This window comes from Salvelinus fontinalis, chromosome 2, assembly GCF_029448725.1.
Source record: "Salvelinus fontinalis isolate EN_2023a chromosome 2, ASM2944872v1, whole genome shotgun sequence".
Taxonomy (NCBI): domain Eukaryota; kingdom Metazoa; phylum Chordata; class Actinopteri; order Salmoniformes; family Salmonidae; genus Salvelinus; species Salvelinus fontinalis.
The window spans coordinates 27,913,954-27,936,404 of record NC_074666.1 but is presented as its reverse complement, the minus strand read 5'-3'; the positions used below and the strand labels follow the sequence as shown (position 1 = coordinate 27,936,404).

Sequence of the window (22,451 nt, the reverse complement as noted above, 5' to 3'; positions counted from 1 at the left end):
AATATCTTTATTTTATAGTTGCCGTTAAATGGGGGGAAAAGCAAGCTACGACGTATTCCATGTTTTTAAAGGCAGCAGGGATATGTTGCAGGACATCAGGCTTGAACCCACAGCATGCTGTTTAGTGCAGACCTTAATTTAGCCATGACAGTCTCTCGTTAGCTTGACGTGTAGACTTAGCCTGCACGTTAACTACAAGCAACTATCCAAGATCTGAGAAAGTAGGGATGTATCCTAATTCAAGCTTGGACCACATTGGTCTATCTGTAGAGAAATTAATAGAACACTAATATTCTGTATATTTGAGGGAACTTTAGTTAAGTGTTTCTACCCATCGATGCAATACAAGGTGGTCAATTTTGAAATGAGGTAATGCATCAGCAGTTTCTCTTGTCATTGCAGAACTTGTCAGAAATGTACAGATCAACTAACCCACGTCAGCTAATGTTTTTAGCCTGTTGATTTTGCTGTAATGTTGAGTCATGCATTAAACATCGGCCAACAAGAGGGGACAGTGTTTGTGGCCATAGGACTGTGCCACATCTATTTCATGAGTGAAAAAGTTTGGGAACCTCCGCAGTAAGCCACTTAAAGGACAACACTAGCTCACTATCAAGTGTCACTTAAAAAGCACCAGTGGATAATACTAGGATGTGTAACCTTGAACTAGGCATGAACAAATTCTTATTTTACAATGACAGCCAAACCCGGACGACGCTGTGCCAATTGTGCGCCGCCCTATGGGACTCCCAATCACGGCCGGATGTGAAACAGCCTGTATTCAAACCAGGGACTGTAGTGACGCCTCTTGCACTGAGATGTAGTGACGCCTCTTGCGCTGAGATGCAGTGCCTTAGACCGCTGCGCCACTCGGAGCCCATCTCTAAGATGTTGCTGAATGAAAATGTCAGTATGCAGGAAAATATCAGATGTATAATTGTAAACACAAATAATCACATTTAGCCCAAAACCAATAGTCTACTTTTCATTGTTGAAGATGGAGCAAAAAGCTACCGTATTCTGTTGGCTCCATGACCATATTTCCCCGGGAGTGTCCATTCCAAGTGCAGGGAATAGGTTTTGACCATTACCAATCGGTGATGGACATCATTTTGAAGTACAGTGACTTGTGAAAGTGTTCACCCCCTTGGCATTTCTTATTTTGTTGCCTTATAATCTGGAATTAAAATGGATTTTGGGGGGGTTTGTATCATTTGATTTACACAACATGCCTACCACTTTGAAGATGCTAAATATTTGTGAAACAGGAAATTAGACAGAAAAACAACTTGAGCGTGTGTTTTAAACCATATTTTTTGTAATCATTATTTTGTACAATCTATTTATTAGAGCAAGCCTACTTTCTCAGTCTTGCGCACACCAACTCTCCTGAACAAGCATGACTGCATCTGCGTAAAATTGAAACCAGAGACATTGTTGATATGCTCGAACACATGCGTGTGAGCCAATGTGCATCGAAAGAACATGCACACATAAAATCAACCACCAATGAAATGGTGAGATGGGCGGGTATTGCGTGATGACAAAAAAACGCTTTTGAAGCAGATGACCTAAAAAAAAAATCTGTCTGGCCTTGTAGCTTGTACTAGCCGTTCTAATTATACTTCAGAGGTACTAGCTATTTGAGCTAGAAGTCTCTGGCAAAAGCGTGCTAACGACATTGTTGTACAGATCTAGCTTGTAGCTAGCCGTTTCTCTATCGTGAACTCGAAATGTGGACGTGTAAAAACCTGTGGAAGAAGTTAGCCCCACTCGCCAGATCCTCTTCAACTTTGTGCCGGCAAAATGCAAGGGGAGTAGGTAAGTAACGTTAGTAGCTTGGTGAGCCCTGGATAGCCAGTGCAACTTTGAAACTGTGCAGTTGTTAGCCGGTTTCACTACACTACACCCCAAGTCAAACATGAACTACTTCAGTCTGATAACTTTGCTAGGGTAGCTAGTCAGTAACGTTAATGTGCAGTAAAATGCACTAACTACAGATTCGGCTAGTTAGCTAGCTAACGTTAGTTAAGTTTCATAGGTAGCTAGCTAACTAGACAGACAGCTAACGTTAGCTAGCTAGTTACTAACGTTAGATTAGTTAGCAGTAGTCAGCTGGCTCACTTCGCTTGGTGGGTAATAAAACACACAGGTATGTCTGCTAACTAGGATTAAATATTCTCGCATTTAAACCGACGTGGCCCTGTTTTATAACTGTTGTGGCGCAACCTCCCCATGGCCATGTATTCTGCCAAGGTCGTTGCTAGAAAGCATGTCCACCGTGGTGGGCACCGTCATCTCAACTTCATTGGACCATCGTGACATATTTTCTGTAGGAAAGAAGTTCAGTAAGCCAGCTGAGCTAGATGTGAACTTGAAACTTCAGTAATTTGTTTCTCACATTTTGGGCGATATTCGAAATATTGCAGAAATTCTTGTAACACGGCCTCGGGTGCATATACACAACGTTTATTTCAGACTGTTTATAATGTCAAACTGTATCATCCATCAGGTGTATATGTATTTTAGGAAGTATTAGTATGATTGAGCCATGCATCATTATCAGCCAGTCAGGTTTTCTTTGCAGATAAGGTCTTATTCAGATGGTGAGACAAAGAACAGATTCAACTGATATGTTAAACGACCTTTATGAAATAACCAGAATAATTGACTAGTGTCATCACTTGCCACATGCAGGCTATTTCTGTTTACTTTATAACCATTAATCCACTGAAAAGTAATGTACTATTTGAGTTAGGCTAATGGAAAACACTACAGCAGGAGTCCTCAACTCTAGTACTGGACAGCTACTATATGTTCAGGCTTTTGCTCGAGCCCAGCTTACTTAACACACACCTTGATTGATTCATTTCAGTGTTGAACAATGAGAGAAGACTGCCACTGGTTCCACAGGCCCACATGTCCTCAGGAACTCCAGGGAGTGGAGGGGACAACAACTTGTACTACCTCCTAGTGGGAGCAACCTGTATAGGGGGAGGATTTTATGTAAGTAATAAGTGTCCTGCCCATTTCTTTCAGTTATGCACACTAGTTTCAGTGCATTATACTTTTGTCTAATCACAATGTGAATGCAAAGGATTTTGATTGTAGTACTGTGAATCATGCTTTGTTGTGAAAGTGTACTGTCACGTGCACCTGCTTAGTGCTATAGGCTAGCTTTAAAAAAAATAAAAAACAGGTAGGGCAAATATATTGGACACCATAGGTCATTGACCTTTGTAGCTGATGACCGTTTTAGTTCAGTCAAAATGTCATCAGGGCTTCAAACTGGTAAGGTGCTATTTCAAGTCTGGTCAGCATTTGATGTCTTCTGGGGTTTGGCCAGAACTGTGTGGGTCACCCTATTAATGATTATGTATGGACTTTATTCAATGGAATTGAACAGTTGTTGTCATTGACCTCTTGCCTCTTTCACCCATTCATTACATGTCTTTTAACAGAGGCCTTTAAATACTGTGTTGGACATTCTGATTTTAAACCTGGCAAATGTAGTTATTTAAGATTCAAGTGAGTTGGGGCGTCAAAAAGGGGCCAAGGTAGTCGGGCCTGTCAGCACGGCTGAATTTTAGATAACATTTTAGAGGCCCCCATTTTGGCGACGTATAGAATTATTATTATTATTTTAAATTGCTAGTTTCTCTGCAATTCTATGCATTTTGCTATGGCTAATGCTGTTATTTTGCTCAAACATAATAACAAAATCAATACTGCTAAATGAATGGTTTTTGGAATTTTCACTTCTCCCTGACTGTCTAGCTTTTATTTTGGTGATTTGTTAGTTCTCAATGATTATATTTAAAGAAAAAATACTGTGTGTTTTTCCATCCTGAAAGCAAATGTATTTTTACACTGTTTGGACATAGGCATCCTGAAAAAAACGCAAAGGCGGCCTGCCCAAGGATTTCAATGGCAGAAAAATCCTTGAAAAGAGGTTTAAAGATGTAATGTTTTGTATTTTCACAGGCTTACCGCACCATCAAAGGAGACAAAGAGCGATATCAGGAACGAATTAATGAAATTGCTTCCAGACCAAATAAGGTAGTGCCAGAACAACCAATCACAGAGGCCCCAGGTGAGAAGGTTCGATTCATAACACACATTGGCAGTCTGAAGTCACATCTGCATTTTTTGGTCTTTACATTTAAACAAAATTACCCTTGTGGTGTACATCTTGTCTTTCAGGCGAACAAGCTGCTGAAACTCCACAAGGTGAGAATTTTAGTTGCATGCCGATAACAATCCTGTCCCCCACCCTTATGTCATACATTAACATGTAGTCTCTCTGTTTTATGTAACAATGTGCATGATGGTTTTACATTAGTGGTCAGGTGAGAATCATTAAAGGCAAAATTATGTTGCGCAGTTCAGATTAAAACAAAATTGTTCTTCAATTTGACCCGGTGCGTTCTAGCTAGGCATTGAGTCTATTTTTGAGAAATTTTATAAACCAGTGTTCAAAACCTGGAATAAAGGATTATTTGATGACTTTTCTTAAGAGGAAAAACATGTAACCCTAGTTATACAGTGCATTCGGAAAGTATTCAGACCCCTTCACTTTTTCCACATTTTGATACCATACAATACAGCCTTATTCTAAAATGGATTAAATAGTCCCCCCCCCACAAGCTACACATAATACCCCATAATGACAAAGCAAAAACGGCATTTTAGAAATGTTTGCAAATGTGTGTGTATATATATATATTTTTTTTTTTAACTAAATTTACATAAGTATTCAGACCCTTAATTCAGTACCTTTTGGCAGCGATTACAGCCTCAAGTCTTTGGTATAAAGCTACAAGCTTGGTACACCTGTATTTGGGGAGTTTCTCCCATTCTTCTCTGCAGATCCTCTCAAGCTCTGTCAGGTTGGATGGGGAGCGTTGCTGCACAGCTATTTTCAGGTCTTTCTAGACATGTTCGATCGCGTTCGGGCTCTGGCTGGGCCACTCAAGGACATTCAGAGACTTGTCCCAAAGCCACTCCTGAGTTGTCTTGGCTGTGTACTAAGTGTCGTTGTCCTGTTTGAAGGTGAACCTTTGCACCAGTCTGAGGTCCTTAGCGCTCTGAAGCAGGTTTTCATCAAGGATCTCTCTGTACTTTGCTCCGTTCATCTTCACCTCGATCCTGAATATTCTCCCAGTCCCAGCTGCTGAAAAACATCCCCACATCATGATTCACCGTAGGGATGGTGCCAGGTTTCCTCCAGATGTGACGCTTGGCATTCAGGCCAAAGGGTTAAATCTTGGTTGCATCAGACCAGAGAATCTTGTTTCTCATGGTCTGAGTGTCTTTTAGGTACATTTTGGCAAACTCCGAAGTGGGCTGTCATGTGCCTTTTACTGAGGAGTGTCTTCCGTCTGGCCACTCTACCCTAAAGGCCTGATTGGTGGAGTGCTGCAGAGATTGTCATCCTTCTGGAAGGTTCTCAACAGAGGAACTCTGGAGCTCTGTCAGTGACCATCAGGTTCTTGGTCACCTCCCTGACCAAGGTCCTTCTCCCCTGATTGCTCGGTTTGGCCGGGCGGCCAGCTCTAGGAAGAGTCTTGGTGGTTCCAAACTTCTTCCAATTAAGAATGCTGGAGGACACTTTGTTCTTGGGGATCTTCAATGCTGCAGAAATGTTTTGGTACCTTCCCCAGATCTGTGCCTCGACACAATCCTGTCTCTGTCTACTGTCATATCCTTGAACCTCATGGCTTGGTTTTCGCTCTGAGATGCACTGTCAACTGTGGGACCGTATATAGACAGGTGTGTGCCTTTTTTCCAAATCATGTTCAATCAATTGAATTTACCACACCACAGGTGGACTCCAAGTTGTAGAAACATCTTAAGGATGACACAACAGTGGCAAGCCTGATCACTGTCAACGATGAGATAGCCTATAGGGAGGAGGTCAAAGACCTATCAGTGTGGTGCCAGGCCAACAACCTCTCCCTCAATGTGAGCAAGACAAAGGAGATGATCGTGGACTACGGGAAAAGGAGTGCCAAACAGGCCCACATTTACATCGATGGGGCTGTAGTGGAGTGGGTCGAGAGTTTCAAGTTCCTTGGTGTCCACATCACCAACAAACTATCATGTTCCAAACACACCAAGACAGTTGTGAAGAGGGCACGACAACACCTTTTCCCCTCAGGCGACTGAAAAGATTTTGCATGGGTCCCCAGATCCTCAGAAAGTTCTACAGCTGCACCATCGAGAGCATCCTGACCGGTTGCATCACCACCTGGTATGGCAACTGCTCGGTATCTGACCGTAAGGCGCTACAGAGGGTAGTGCGAACGGACCAGTACAACACTGGGGTCAAGCTTCCTGCCATCCAGGACCTATATACCAGGTGGTGTCAGAGGAAGGCCCCAAAAATTGTCAGACTCCAGTCACCCAAGTCATAGACTGTTCTCTCTGCTACCGCACGGCAAGCGGTACCAGAGTGCCAAGTCTAGGTCCAAAAGGCCCCTTAACAGCTTCTACCCTCAAGCTATAAGTCTGCTGAACAGCTAATCAAATGGCCACCCGGACTATTTACATACATTGACCCCCCCCCTCCCCTCTTTGTTTTTACACTGCTGTTACTCGCTGTTTACCATCTATGCATAGTCACTTTACCCCCACCTACATTTACAAATTACCTCGACTAACCTGTGCCCCTGCACATTTACTCGGTACCGGGCTCCCTGTATATAGCCTCGTTATTGTTACGTAGTTCTACTGTTACTTTTTATTTTATTTATTAAATATTTTCCTTAACTATTTCTTGAACTTCATGGTTGGTTAAGGGCTTGTAAGTAAGCATTTCACCTGTTGTATTTGGCGCATGTGACAAATAACATTTGATTTGAGGATCAATGGCAACAGGATGCACCTGAGCTCAATTTAGAGTCTCATAGCAAAGGGTCTGAATACTTTTGTAAATAAGGAATTTCTGTTTCTTATTTTGAATACATTAGCAAACATTTCTAAAAACCTGTTATCACTTTGTCTTTATGGGTATTGTGTGTAGATTGATGAGAAAAAAATTGTATTTAATCAATTTTAGAATAAGACTGTAACGTAACAAAATGTGTAAAAGTCAAGGGGACTGAATACTTTCCGAATGTACTATATATTTCATATTTAGATGTTTAATGTCGAACTCTGGAAAAGCACCACTAGGGGGCATGGATGCTTATGTTGAATATTTTTTTTATTTACATGGTTCGGTTTTTATTTGTGACTTCAGATTTTAAAGTTTGGTGGGCATAGCAAGATTTCTCTGAAAACATGAATACTCTATAAAGCAGTTACCCCTGGCATCACACCAATGTCACTTCTGTTTGCAACACTAATTTGGCTGTTATTAATAGTTTGTAAATTGTGTGTTCAAAGTAAAGCTAACACATGAAAACTATAGTTTTGTCTACCAACCTACCATGCTTCTGCTTTCCATTTGTACAACCTAGTCATTGTCTATCATCTTGCACTTACCAGGCTGCCTTTAGCTTTGCTGAGCTTGATCCTTTAAGTTTGGTCAATCATATGGCCCTTAGCTACTAATATGTGTTGAGTTTGCATGTGATCTCTCACCATGAAGAGACCTCTGTGCAGGGTTCGGTCTCTGACCCTATAGCGGCTGAGAGCGAGGAGAGCTCTGAGCCTATAGCGGCTGAGAGCGAGGAGAGCTCTGAGCCTATAGCGGCTGAGAGTGAGGCGTCGCTTTCAGCTGTGTAGGAGAGCTCCCCACCTCCAGAGGAACCCGCCCCCTGTGAAACAACGGAACAATCTACAAGTTCTATAGAATATACAGCTATTTATATATGTATATTCCTCCGTCACGTCTGGAACTGCCAAACTCATTCACACCCCATTATGTGTATAGAGATGCTTAAGTTTAGAGACTGAGAACTAGCTTATCTAGTTGCCTGTACTGGGTGTTGCATGGGGCCGGTTTCTGGTCAAACCTCCTCTTCTATCTGTGGCATGTGACTATTTCTCTGTTTTAACGCCCTCTTCAAGTTGCTCACCTCCCTTCAGCACATTTCCCTGTTGTCTACTTTGTTCCTATTCTGCAATTGTTTTTGTCTTCTCAAACTTGGATCAACTGTCTGGGTGCAATGTGTACTCATCCGATCTTGTTTTGTGACAGCACATGTGTTCTGGAACTCCATTCACATGCCCCACCATACCATGTCCTTGAATGTAATGTGTACTATTTCAAACGTATAGCTATGATGGGGTAATTGGATTGGACAGGTTCATGGGGGCATAGTCATTGGAGTTTGTCGGCTATCTATGGGATGTCTGTTGGTTGACACAATACCTAGCCAACAGGTCCATGATTGTGAATGGTTTTCCTCCTGTCTCACATTTTCTGTATCAATCAAACTTTTAATAAGTTTGATTTTAATAGTTGAAAATCTTGACTAACACCACAGACTTTTCAATCTCTGCTTCTTTTCACGTTATAACTACTAGATGTTATGGGAATGTTCTGTTTTATTACATATTGTTGAAAATGAAATTTGTGTGTTATTGCGTTATGTTTTGCCTTAATGTTCTGGTTGTGTTAATTGAGGGAGGCAGATCCCACCTTTACAGTTAACTCCTCTATGAAGTCCGTTAAGCTGCCTACGTCATATCAAATGGAGAAGAGCTAAAACCAGTGCAGCACATTTTCAAGCGTTCCATTTTTGTACCACTCCCCTTAACCTTGACGGTCATGCCTACTAACAGAGATTGCACATGTTACGGAAGATGCTCCTGCGGAAACTCCGGAAGTAACCCCTATTGTCGAAGGTGAGGGGATGGCTTAAAGTTGCTAGAAGAAAACTCCCCATTTTAGTCAAATCAATGCTTGGCCTGTTAGTATCATAGACCCCCATAACTTTTTTAAAGAATGTTGGTCAAATACACAGAAGTGTCCCCTGAAGTTGATGCAGTGGAACAAGAGGACCCACCCACCACACCAGAGCCTGAGATTGGTAAGGCATGGTTGCATGGATGAAGAAAGCAGGCCCTCCACTCCCATAGGTTTTTGATGTGGAGTTCACCCTATAATCATGGACTATGGATTACCCCCAACAGCACCTGAACCGGTGGTAGAACCAGCTCCTGAAGAATCAGTAGGGACGCCTGATGCTGGTCCAGTAGTTGAGAGTGGTAAGATCTGACTTCATGGAATAAATAATTGTTCATTTTTATTTTAGTGGAAATAGAGAGTTAATCATTTAGGACCCATGCTTAACAGAAGCAGCACTTGTAGCTAGATCTGTCTCAGAAGAAGCAGTGGCGCAGCCAAGTGCACCAGCTCTGATTTGGTAAGCGCTTTGGCCAATGAAGATGAAGTCTTTTTTTTTGGGAAGTCACTACTAGCATAATGAATAAGCAGTTACATTTAAAAAATGCCATTGTGCTAAACAGAACCTTCAGTGGAACCGTCCCCCGTAGAGGTTACAGAAGAGCCTCCTGCTCCTGTTGTGGAGAGTGGTAAGCACTCAGACCAGTGCATGGGAAAATGATCCCATATTTTTCAATTATCAAAATAGATTTTTCAGATTTTTTTCCCAATTGCCTAACGCTTCGGTTATACTAACAGAACCAACACCAGTAGCAGAAAGCCTTCCTGCAGAAACAGCGGAGCCGCAAACTACGACAGAGACAGAGAGTGGTAAGACCTGAGTCCAACCTCTGCTGGAGTGGGAGGGGGCAGATAGACAACACAGCACTATGGTTTTTCCTGTAAACACGATATGGTTACTTCCAACACATCTCTCCTTTTTTTATTTCTTTATTCATATTCTGTTTACGGTTACGTTTATTTCATTTTCTCCTTCCCAGTTAAGGTTACTTGTTGTATATGTTTGGGTCCTGTTTATGCTAAGTGATAAAGCTCTCACATGGATGGATAACAATTAACTTTTTTTGTTTTCCCTTAACTCCATTTGAATCTCCTTTCCTTTTTAAGGTTACTTGTGCAATGGTCATTGTACGGCTAAACGATAATCTCCTACACATGGTTCTGGTGTTTTTAGACTTGAGGTTTTCCATTGTACAGCAGGATGGAGCATGCTTGGGGTCTACCTCTGAGTCCACAGTATCAGATCAGGCAGTGATTTTTACCTATTTGCTGTCCCAGCTGCGGAACCTGCAACTGTTGCACCTGCTGAGGTCCCTGCACCTACCCCTGTAGAGTTTCCCTCACACGCCCCCTACCTCTTGATTGGCGGAGGCACGGCCTCCTTCGCTGCAGCACGCTCCATCAGGGCCAGGGACCCAGGAGCCAGGGTTAGTGGGTCTCTCTGTTGTTGATCTATGGAGTGACCAAGAACTTAGCAAGCTGTGTTATGATAGTAGGCTCATTATGGTTTGAGTTTTTCAGAATAATGCAGTCCTACCTCATGTTGATTTCTTTAGACCATAACTAATCTATTTTAGCTCCTTAACAAAAATCAATTTTTCTTTTGTTATCTGTCCACAGGTATTGATTATCACTGATGAACCAGACCTTCCATACATGAGGCCTCCTCTCTCCAAGGAGCTGTGGTTCTCTGATGACCCCAGTGTGGTTGACACCCTGCGCTTCAAACAGTGGAATGGCAAGGAGAGGAGGTGTGTGTGTGTTCTCACATGTTAACAGAACACAATCAACATGTGCAATATTCTTGTATTAATGCATGTTTATTTCTGGTTTTCAGTATCTACTTCCAGCCTCCCTCATTCTACGTCAGTCCTCAGGATTTGGAGAAAGTGGAGAATGGAGGAGTGGCTGTGCTCACTGGGAAAAAGGTTGGTGCTTTTTTGTTTTTATAGCATAGTATTCTGGTCTTGAGCTATATTCTATATAATTGAAGAATTTGCTTACATTTCATTAGTTATACTATCTTTTCCAAACTTATTCCGATTTAGTAAAAGGATTTATCAAACCTTCTTGGAGATTGCAATGGACAGCACTCCAAGGATAATCTTTAATAATTAAATTATTCGTGAATGATTTATTGGTGAATAAATTATTAAACTGTATCCTTAAGAGTCACTCAATGTATTTTACTAATGAGAATCCAGCACCCAACCTCCATGAAGAATAATCTGTGAGTGATGAGCATGTCCTAATATCACATTTTTATCAAAACTTCCCCAATCTTCTTCAGGTGGTGCACATGGACGTGAGGGGCAACAAAGTGACACTGAGTGACAACACAGAGATCTCCTATGATAAGTGCTTGATTGCCACAGGTAAACCATGGTGAAAATCCAGTTTATTGAGCGCATCCTGTTTTAGCTGCTGACTTGGGTGTGACATTCACAACAGGCTAGGACTGAGCAGTAATTAATCTGAGCTTTTTTCTTAAGGTGGAGTCCCAAGGAATCTGCAAGTGATTGAGCGAGCTGGAGAAGAGGTGACAAAGCGGACTACACTGTTTAGAAAGGTAAACACATTGCCTAAAGAATCAATATTTTAAAAGGTGTGGGCAGAAGCCACAAGACGATGATTCATTAATTTGGTGTTTGGTACTATTGACATAACAACAAAACATGCTGAAGCTAGGTCCTTTACAATGTTAGGTAGGGGCTATTATTTTAGTCATCTTCAGGGACTTCCAAGTCATAACTTCGACATGTTCTATCTGTAAGGAGAGCCACCAGGGAGAGCCTTTGTGCTTGATTGATGCGATCTGGTGTTAATGCATCACAAGCCTGGGGGCTCTTTTTCGGGCTGGAGTTAAGGCGGCGCTAGTGTCAAACGCACGTTAGTTTTTCCATGACGGAATTGCAAACGGTCGTGCTGGCATTTTCCAGCCCTAACGCCAGGTTTGGCAATTTACCTGTCTTCTATTAGCTCAATTGCGCTCAGTTGGGCGGAGTGAAAATATGTGCGGTGTCCTTAAGTGCTAATTTCTGGCAGTACTGATGGGGATATTTAAGACCAACCAAATGCTGGTTTTATTGATAACGCAGTTGGTTATGGCATGACTTTTGACCTCAAACGCAGCCTATCCAGCCAAGAAGCACACTGCCCATATGAACATGGAACAAGAGTAGCCTAATGTGCTTTTGGTGCATCTGTATACTTTGTATTTAAAAAATGAATGTTTCTTCCCATTTTCGTTTATTTTATTTTTTTAACCAAGCATTGCCTTCTCAATGGCTTTTTTTGTCTGCCCAATTCAATCATGAAGTAGTCAGGACTGTCGATAAAGGGTTTGGCTTCTGAGACAGCTTGGAAATATATATTCATCATCAAAGCTTTCTTAAAATATCAAGTTTGAGAGGAGTAAAACTGAGCTGACATTCCCTTTTTATCTATGCATTGTAGGCAGGCCCACATTATTTTAGTCATGTAGGTCCCGTTTTGGACGTGCATAAAACCCCCTCCATGCTGCAGGCTACATGTCCATGCCTATCATGAAACAAGAGATGAGAACCTTGGTGAATACCGGTGAACCTCAAATTTTCAAGTTATCTGTAACCTGTAAAAATTGCTTGTTTCCCGTTTCATACGTTAAAAACCCAAGCCCTCCCTTAGGCCTACTACAACGAAGGCTGGTTCGACTGCAATGCGTGTATTTTTAACCTGTCGATTTTTATGATATCTTTACATTTATTGTTTTAAAAAAAACATATTTACTTTTATTACAACCAAACTTGTTAGAATAATTTACCTTCCTGGTTTTATGTTGACCATGTCCATAGCGCACTTGCAATGCAACTTCTGAAGATCTGACCTGTAAGATAGTTCCGATTTATGTTCATTAAAAAAAACAGGCCTATTTGGGAGCAGTATAACGACATTATCCTTTGCTATTTATATTGGATCTTTGTCCAGCTACTGTGAAAAGTTTGGATAAGTGTTAAACTCTCCATAGTCTGTCATTTTAATATTATATGCCAACAGGGAGAAATGATGGTGCCTGTAAGTATGACAGCCTATTTAAAACTGGTTGTTTTGTTTAGAATTTGATTCAAATTATTCCTTCTCTTTTTAGGCCTTTATCAATAATTCATTTACAGTAGGCCTAGCCCCTGTATCAGTGTGAATGCTATTGAAGCCAGGCAATTACTTAGAACAATGTGGACTGCAAATGGGTTCAAGTAGACTCATCTTTGATAAATAGGTTAACATTTTATTTTTGTTTCTGTAAGCCATTTAACAAACTATAATGAGCTAACATTGGAATTGGAGTTGATTCCAAGGCGATACAGAACTTAAAGCAACCACGTATCGCCACACCCACAAATTGTCTATTCATCAAAACCTAGCCCTTTCGCGCCAATGCCAGCAAGTGCACTGATAACTGTGATGGTGAAATTAGTAAAAATATTTCTGACACCGCTGAACCTATAGCGCTACCCCCTGCACTTAGATTTACCATTGCGTTAGGTTTGTTACAATGGAGCCATGAGTTATGTTATGTATTTCCTGTTTTGCATAAAACTATAGTGATGTCGATCATTCAAAATAAATTAAGGTTTAAGATGAGTGCCAGCAAGTATGTTTTTTGACAGGAAATACTTGGTAGTTACTTTTCAAATCCACCTCATGAAAATGCTTTTTTGCTATCATCCCTAGGTTGAAGATTTCAAAGCTTTGGATAAGGTTTCCAGAGACACCAAATCCATCACCATCATTGGAGGAGGTTTCTTGGGGAGTGAGCTGGCCTGTGCCCTGGGTAGGAGATGTAAGTTAAGTAGGGCTGACCACATTTTGTCCACTGGTCGATTGTTTGGTTGATAGGCTATTGGTCGACCAAGATTTCAGAGTCGCACCTGTCGCAGTGGACTTATCCATTGGGGAGACCGTGGAGATGGCACAGTCCATCGGTCTAATACATGTGAAACTAAAATGTATATGGTGGTTATATTATGTGAGAATGTTGGTGCAACACAAATAAAATATTATTTTATAACAAATGCGCTTTCTCCTGCGTTGGATAGTGGTCGCTGTCCACAATTCTGAAACACATCAGTGCGCTGTTGAATTGGCGCCATTTCCTAGACCATGTTATTATGTGCATAATAGCAAAGTTAACCAGCATATTGGTGTTGAGAACAATGCAGCAGCAGAGTTGGGAGATGAGAAAACAGCCCTTGCCTTAATTGTCTTAAGAAAACTGAGGAGAGAGGAAAATCCAATTTAGTTTTATAATCATTTGCCTAACTGTTAAATGTGCCTTGTTTTATAAATCATCTGTATATACAGTGCATTTGGAAAGTATTCCTACCCCTTTTTCCAAATTGTTACTTTACAGCCTTATTCTAAAATAGATTTTTTTTTAAATCTCATCACAATACCTCATAATGACAAAGCAAAAACAGGTTTTTAGAAATGTTGCAAATGTATAAAAACATTTTTTTTTATATATATATATCGTATTCAGACCCCTTGCTATAAGACTCGAAATTGAGCTCAGGTGCATCCTGTTTCCATTGATCATCCTTGAAATGTTTCTACAACTTGGAGTCCACCTGCAATAAATTCAATTGATTGGACATGATTTGAACAGGCACACACCTGTCCCTCAGTTGACCATGCATGTCAGAACAAAAACCAAGTCATGAGGTCGAAGGAATTGTCCGTAGAGCGCGGAGACAGGATTGTGTCGAGGCACAGATCTGGGGAAGTAACAAAAAATGTCTGCAGCGTTGAAGGTCCCAAGAACACAGTGGCCTCCTCCATTCTTAAATGTAAGAAGTTTGGAACCACCAAGACTCTTCCTATAGCTGGCCAAACTGAGCAATCGAGGGAGAAGGGCCTTGGTCAGAGGTGACTAAGAAGTGCCTCTGTGGAGATTGGAGAACCTTCCAGAAGGACAACCATCTCTGCAGCACTCAACCAGTTATGTCTTTATGGTAGTGGCCAGATGGAAGCCACTCCTCAGTAAAAGGTCTGATGAAACCAAGATTGAACCCTTTGGCCTGAATGCCAAGCGTTATGTCTGGAGGAAAGCTGGCACCATCCCTACAGTCAAGCATGGTGCTGTGGGGATGTTTTGCAGGGACTGGGAGACTAGTCAGGATCGAGGGAAAGATGAACGGAGTACAGAGGTCCTTGATGAAAACCTACTCAAGAGCGCTCAGGACCTCAGACTGGGGCAAAGGTTCACCTTCCACAAGGACAATGACCCTAAGCACACAGCCAAGACAACACAGGAGTGGCTTTGGGACAAGTCTGAATGTCCTTGAGTGGCCCAGCTAAGAGCCCAGACTTGAACCCGATCGAATATCTTTGGAGAGACCTGAAAATCTGTGCAGCAAAGCTCCCCATCCAACCTGATAGAGCTTGAGAGGATCTGCAGAGAAGAATGGGAGAACCTCCCCAAATACAGGTGTGCCAAGCTTTTGGTATTATATGGGGCGGCAGGTAGCCTAGTGGTTAGAGCGCTGTTCCACTAACCGAAAGGTTGCTAGATCGAATCCCTGAGCTGACAAGGTAAAAATCTGTCGTTCTGCTCCTGAACAAGGCAGTTAACCCACTGTTCCTAGGCCGTCATTGTAAATAAGAATTTGTTCTTAACTGACTTGCCTGGTTAAATAAAGGTACAAAAAAAAAACAAGACTTGGCTGTATTCATGGCCAAAGGTGCTTCAACAAAGTACTGACTAAAGGGTCTGAATACTTAAGGAAATGTGATATTTCAGTTTTTGTATTTTTTAAAAATAAATATGCAAGTGTTTGTAAACCTGTTTGCTTTGTCATTGAGGGATTGTGTGTAGATTGATGAAGAAGAAAAAATGATTTAATCCATTTTAGAATAAGGCTGTAACAAAATGTCAAAAGTAAAGGGGTCTGAAATACTTTCGGAATGCACTGTATCTACACAAATATGACAGATCCTGTTTGGGTGCTTGTTTAATAGCCTACTGATTCCGTGAGCACCGAGGCTCATGCAAAAATGTCACAAATGTGGCTGTTTGTAATCTTTGCTGTGCTTTAATAAAGGCTTTATACTTTTTTTCGTTAGACCATGGTATTATTATTTAGTGTTTACGCTGTTCCAAATGGTCAAATTATGTTTATTATAATAACCCTCTTTCCTTGATCTCCTTATTGTTATTATTACTATTATGATGATCAATAAGTAATGTTATTACTAGGTTTACTAGCCTTGTATTCCATCATTGAGCTATAGGCCTTAGAGCGCATCCTGCTTAGTCTTAATAGCTTAACTAACTTAGGCCTATATTTCAATACTTATATAGGCTACTGAATCAATCATTAATTTGTTCATGTCATCACACAGCATAGGAGTCAATCATGATATGAAATGCAATCAAGCATTTTGTTTTAAAATAAAATAACAAAGCAACCATTGAATAATTAGCATGAACAATAAATAGGCCTAAACCGTTCCATTTCGGGAATTGCATTCACAGATGAATGTGACTGTTTTTAGTCTTTTCTGTAATAAAGGCTTTACAAAAGGGCAAAACAAAAATTACAACACTCAATTACACTTACAATCTTTGTTTGTGGTTCCAAACAGTCAGGAAAATTATATTGTAATCTAACAGCACTTGTTTGGTACACATAATATCCACGCAGCTCTTGCTCCATACCTTTCTGTTTCTTGATCTCCAGTATTTTCCACAACCAGTCAAATTTATTCCACACATCAGACTTCCCCTTTTACCTCCTGCGGAACCAGTAAACATTCCCCCGTTGCGAGTTTATTTGTCACGTACTCTGCATCCATTTTGTTGTTACGGTGTTCAGAGTTTGTTTATAATCAATTAATTGATGTGCTAATAATATTCTATAGGTCAGGCCCTATTGGTCACATGCATTCGATAGGGAATGTTTCTCAAAGACAAATGAGAGATTTCGGTAAGAACAGTACAAGGCACACAGTTGATGTTTTGTGGTGGTCGCTGCAGCCAGGCACATTCAAATCAATTGCGGTCGAACTCCCTCCATTTGTGTGTCTTAATTATTACTTTAAGCGAACTGTTTGAAGAAATAATTATCAGACAAGCTCAGTGCATATAGTTGATTTGATTAAAACACATAGGATGTGTCTATAGCCCAAATGTTCAAACATGTATTTTTCCAATCGATTTGACACTGTTACTGAACCAACATTCACCAGAGTGAAATGCCCCTTTTTTGTAATGTGTCTCTGTCCAACCTTCTCCCAGCTGCTGATTCTGACCTGGAGGTAATCCAGATGTTCCCTGAGAAGGGCAACATGGGAAAGGTGCTGCCGGAGTATCTAAGCAACTGGACAACAGCCAAAGTCAAGAGCGGTAAGGAGGGGAAACCTCTTAATCTCTATTACTTGTATGTTTCACTAATGGACTGTATATGGCAGTTTCTTCTCCCCTGTGGGAATGACTGAGGTAGCCATTGCCAACCTCGCCTGGTTGATACATTTTTTAAATAAGTTATTTATACTGAAATTCATCTCTCACCTTTTACAGAGGGAGTGATGGTCATCACAGAAGCGTTAGTAAAAGCTGTGAGCTTCAAAGATGGTAAAGTGGAGATCAAACTGAAGGATGGTCGTCTGGTGAAGACGGACCATATTGTTGCAGCTGTTGGGCTGGAGCCCAGCGTAGAGCTGGCCAAGTCAGCAGGTCTGGAGGTAGACTCTGACTTTGGGGGCTTTCGGGTCAACGCAGAACTGCAGGCTAGGTCCAATATATGGGTGGTAAGTGCAAATCTAAGTGGTTGTCTTCGGCTCCTACTTAATTTTCTTCTGAAAGGTCAATTCTCAGTAAAGAAGAGCTCCCCCATTGAAAGATTGAGAACATCTCATAAGATATGCATCCTTTACTCTCGTTCTCATGCACAAGGAAACTATAAACTAAAAATTGTTGTCGTTTATTACCGATGTGCCATGACTATGTAGGCCACTGTTGTGATCCTTTGTGTCCTCTGTTTACAGGCAGGTGATGCAGCGTGCTTCTATGACATCAGACTGGGCCGCAGGCGAGTGGAGCACCATGACCATGCAGTCGTGAGTGGCCGGCTGGCCGGAGAGAACATGACGGGAGCCAATAAGCCCTACTGGCATCAGTCCATGTTCTGGTACGAGTCATATCATTCAGTTTCCTTGTCAGTAGTCGTCAGTGACTCGCTCTCCTCTAACCTTGTATCTCATGTCCTAATATGTCCCACAGGAGTGACCTGGGGCCTGATGTAGGCTATGAGGCCATTGGGATAGTAGACAGTAGCCTTCCAACGGTTGGAGTATTTGCCAAAGCCACTGCTAAGGACACCCCCAAAGCTGCCACAGAGAAGTCAGGTATAACCTTCCACATTATACTGATTTACAGTCAACATAATTGTCAGATTCCAGCCACCCAAGTTATAGACTGTTTTCTCTGCTACTACACTGCAAGTGGTACCGATGCACCAAGTCTGGAACCAACAGGACCCTGAATAGCTTCTACCCCCAAGCCATAAGACTGATCAATAGTTAGTTAAATAGCTACCCGGACTATCTGCATTGACCCTTTTTGCATGAACTCTTTTGACTCATAACATACGTTGTTGCTACTGTTTATTATCTATCCTGTTGCCTAGTCACTTTACACCTACCTATATGTACATATCTACCTCTATTACCTTGCACATTGACTCGGTACTAGTACCCTGTGTATATAGCCAAGTTATCGTTGCTCATTGTGTAATTATTCCTCGCGGTACCATTTTTTATTTTTTCATCTCTGCAATGTTGGGAAGGGCCTGTAAGTAAGCATTTCACTGTTAATCTACACCTGTTGTTTACAAAGGATGTGACGACAACTATTTGATTATACAGAAGGACCTCTATTTTACAAATCAACTAAACGTTTAAACCCCCTTCCCAAACAATTGTTTCAAAGACATAGACTGAGCGTCTTTCCTATCCTGATAGGAACTGGAATCCGTTCGGAGAGTGAGACTGAGGGGACGGCCAGTAGCCCTGTAGCCTCCTCCACCCCTGAACCTCCTCCAGTACCCGAGCGGAAGGACAACTACGGGAAAGGAGTGATCTTCTATCTGCGAGACAAAGTGGTGGTGGGCATTATCCTGTGGAACGTGTTCAACAGAATGCCCGTTGCAAGGAAGGTGAGAACTGTCACAAATGTCAGAGGATACATATTTTCTCTGTTCTTTAACCCGCTCCATGTCACTTAAGTGACGTTGAAAACAGTTAAATATAGACTGCTTTGCATTCTTGTCTTTGCAGATCATCAAAGATGGAGAGGAACATGCCGATCTGAATGAAGTGGCTAAGCTCTTCAACATTCACGAGGACTGAGTCTCCTCTGGGGAGGCTGAGCCTATGCTGGGAGAGACGTGTGCTGTCACTACTCATAAAGGCTTTGAACTTTCACAGTCATCGCCAGGCTTTGGCAGACTCCACTATGATGATGCACTTGAAAAGGGAGAATCTCTGGACACAAATCTACTCTGTACATTTTAATGTCGCTGGAATATTGTCATGTTTGTAATTTCTATCACATGCATGTTTTTTTTCTTATTTTCTATTCAAGATAGTGAGTAGAAATATTCCCCATGTCGATCAGTCTAATCATTCTATATAGAATGAATGCTGCCCCCATATCCCCAGATCTATTCTGTTGCGTTTTGTGATCGAGGTGAAATTGTCTATCCCGGGAATACAGGTGACAGTGTACAAGCCTAACAACATACTGGTACATAGAGGTTGTTTTCAGTGTCATCAGAGCAGCTCCTATTGTTAAAGGCTGCAATAAACATGTTTTTAAATTGAAATGATCCTACCATTTGCATTTTTATTTCCTAAGATGTTATCACTTGGTTAGGAGAACTGGTTCTGATATGGACTAAGCACTAAAGTCCCTTGATACATTTCCAAGAGAACTTGTATTATAACATGGTTTGACATTGTTTTAAATGTTTAATTAAATCACACAAGCTCAAATATGGAGTCTTTTATGCAGTGGCTTTTGCTATGGTTTACCATGTTGAGACTGTTGTTGAACAAAAGATCCATTCCCAACCATCACTGCTCACCTGCCTGCACTGCTCCCACGTAGACTCTTCCTGTCCTGGGAGTTCTCAGGTTAGTGCCATGGCTCTCCTCAGAGTGGATGGGAACAGGCAGTCCTGCTCCAAGGGTGCCTGACCTGTGTGGGCTACAGCATACAGAAACACTCACTGGGAAAGTAGGTCTGCAGTATAACTTTATACTCTACAGAAGGCTGCCACATTTAAAATTAAAGCTGGCCTACTTAACCACTATGGAGCTGGACAAGCTTTTACATGCAGAAAACTTGCAGGATTTGAAAGATTCTTTTCCCTCCCAATCTGCTGACACTTTGGCTCTTAAACACCTCCCTGTGGGAAGGCGGGAACGTTTTTACAGATGTGAAGGAAATGTCTTAACACGTGAGGTACAGCTAGCATCGCTTTTGCTAAGATAGTCTGCCATAGGCGTAATTATTAAAAGTAATGTATTGCCGCTTTGTCTGACTGTTACTACCGAGTTCCTCCAAAGGTGTGATTTATCTAGGTGTTGAAAGAGACAAGTAATTAACCTGTGAACAGACAACGTATCCCTTCGAGGGATAGTTTAATTAACTAGTCGAGAACTTCTCATAAAGAAATATACAAAATGTCTTTCCCTTTTGTATTGTACACCTTGAAAGTACTTTCCTTTTGATAACAATGTTGTGCCCTTTATTCTTTCATTTGTCTGCTTAACTGCCTTGAGTGCCCCTCTTCATCCTTGAATAATTCAAAATCCTTTTACCAATTAATGTTTATTTAATACATTCTTGAAATTAATTATTTTAATAATGGAGGTAGACTTTGTATCTAGAAATATACTTAACAAAAATATAAATGCGATTATTTTACTGAGTTACAGTTCATATAAGGAAATCAGTCAATTGAAATAAATTCATTAGGCCCTAATCTATGGATTTCAGTTGACTGGGCAGGGATGCAGCCATTGGTGGACCTTGGAGGGCATAGGCCCACCCACTAGGGAGCCAGGCACAGCCAATCAGGAGTTTTCCCCCATAAAATGGCTTTATTACAGACAGATTTACTACTCAGAAATACCCCCCCATGTGGTCTGTGTTTGTGAGGCCGTTTGTACGTATTGCCAAATCCTTTAAAATGACGTTGGAGAGGGCTTACAGTAGAGAAAATAACATTCAATTCTCTAGCAACAGCTCTGGTGGATATTCCTGCAGTCAGCATGCCAATTGCACGCTCCCTTAACTTGAGATCTGTGGCTTTGTGTTGTGTGGCAAAACTGCACATTTTAAAGTGGTAATTTATTGTCCCCAGCACAAGGTGCACCTATGTAATGAGCATGGAGTTAAATCAGCTTCTTGATATGCCACACCTATCAAGGTCGATGGATTATCTTGGCAAAGGAGAAAGGCTCACTAACAAGGATGTAAACAAATTTGTGCACAACATTTGAAAGAAATATGCTTTTTGTGCATATGGAACATTTATTTTTTCAGCTCATGAAACATGGGACCAACACTACATGTTGCGTTTATATTTTTGTTCAGTGTTTATATATTTGGGGAATGTATGTCCATGTTCCCTGTTATGATTGTGTTTTTATTTTTAGGTGAAAAAAGGTATTTAATAGAAAATGCCTTGACTGTGGATCCAAACTGTGCTCATTAAAGTCTAAAGCCATCATAAGATAAAGTCTCAAAATATTTGGAACTTTAAAGATGCACTGACAATTTTTTTTTTTTTTTAAAGAGTTCTCAAATGCTGCTGTCTCTTTAAATATTCCTGCTGTAATTCCTGGAGCATGCATTTGGCTATGAAAAAGACTTAAAGCTTGTGGGTCTTCAACACAAAAAAGCACATGGCAAAACTTCCCCAGACCTTGAATTATAGACCAGCATCATCTTGGATGTTACACCTGAGCCGGAGGCTCAGAGGGCTCAATAAGGATTTGTCTGGGTAGAGGAGCAACACCATGTTTCTCAGCCTAGGTTCACAGACTCTTCACTGAGTTATATGCCTCTAAACATTTCTTCATCCATTTGTATTTTATTTTATACACAGAGCTGTAAGCAGAGAATGCTTTCACTAGTCCTGTGGATGGTATGGGTCTCCTCTGTCTGCTTTCTACAATGCAGGTAAGATACATAATTGTCTTGCCTTTTGGCTTAGTAAGTAATTATTGTTTTATTATAGCCTGTGGTTGTTTGAGTAAAACTAAAAGGAGACTAAGAAAAATGAAAATGTTGTTTCAATGTGCATTTGTGTAAACTGAAGAAATAGAGATCTGCTACTTTCGAAGTGAGAGAAGTTGTTCCATGGGGAATGTACAATGTTCTCCAAATTATATGAAAATCGCAGAGAAATAAAATCTGTTTTTTCACCTTGAAAGGTTCATATGTTCTACAAGATATGTTTTTTAAATGTGCCTAAAAATAATACATGTATAATAGATATTAAATTGATTTTGATGAGCTAATCATGTTTTACATTACATTTTGTAA

General features: G+C 41.0%; 1 protein-coding gene across 7 annotated transcripts; it reads left to right on the top strand.

Annotated features, from left to right (window-relative positions):
* The first annotated feature begins 1,556 nt into the window (after positions 1 to 1,556).
* aifm1 (apoptosis inducing factor mitochondrion associated 1) lies at positions 1,557 to 19,719 on the top strand. Of its 7 annotated transcripts, XM_055869441.1 has the most exons (22): positions 1,557 to 1,821; positions 2,876 to 3,006; positions 3,985 to 4,093; positions 4,204 to 4,230; positions 8,734 to 8,796; positions 8,916 to 8,981; positions 9,085 to 9,160; positions 9,234 to 9,314; positions 9,419 to 9,486; positions 9,596 to 9,667; positions 10,136 to 10,284; positions 10,478 to 10,608; positions 10,695 to 10,785; positions 11,148 to 11,232; positions 11,350 to 11,426; positions 13,568 to 13,676; positions 17,133 to 17,240; positions 17,415 to 17,644; positions 17,882 to 18,024; positions 18,117 to 18,241; positions 18,857 to 19,050; positions 19,172 to 19,719. In XM_055869441.1, exons 1-22 carry the CDS (start codon positions 1,734 to 1,736, stop codon positions 19,241 to 19,243), a joined length of 2,295 nt encoding a protein of 764 aa, XP_055725416.1. In that variant the 5' UTR covers positions 1,557 to 1,733; the 3' UTR covers positions 19,244 to 19,719. The 7 variants fall into 7 exon arrangements, with proteins under 7 accessions (XP_055725416.1, XP_055725371.1, XP_055725378.1 ...); XM_055869396.1 differs by lacking the exon at positions 9,234 to 9,314 and having other exon boundaries at positions 9,085 to 9,159; positions 9,421 to 9,486; XM_055869403.1 differs by lacking the exons at positions 8,734 to 8,796; positions 9,234 to 9,314 and having other exon boundaries at positions 1,558 to 1,821; positions 9,085 to 9,159; positions 9,421 to 9,486.
* The last annotated feature ends 2,732 nt before the right edge of the window (positions 19,720 to 22,451 follow it).

Excerpts from the sequence above, each read along its gene's own strand:
- aifm1 (XM_055869441.1), top strand. The coding sequence starts at position 1,734 with ATGTGGACGTGTAAAAACCTGTGGAAGAAGTTAGCCCCACTCGCCAGA. Across the intron at positions 4,094-4,203 it reads ACCAATCACAGAGGCCCCAG|GCGAACAAGCTGCTGAAACT; the intron begins GTGAGAAGGTTC and ends CTTGTCTTTCAG. Across the intron at positions 8,982-9,084 it reads CACACCAGAGCCTGAGATTG|CACCTGAACCGGTGGTAGAA; the intron begins GTAAGGCATGGT and ends TACCCCCAACAG.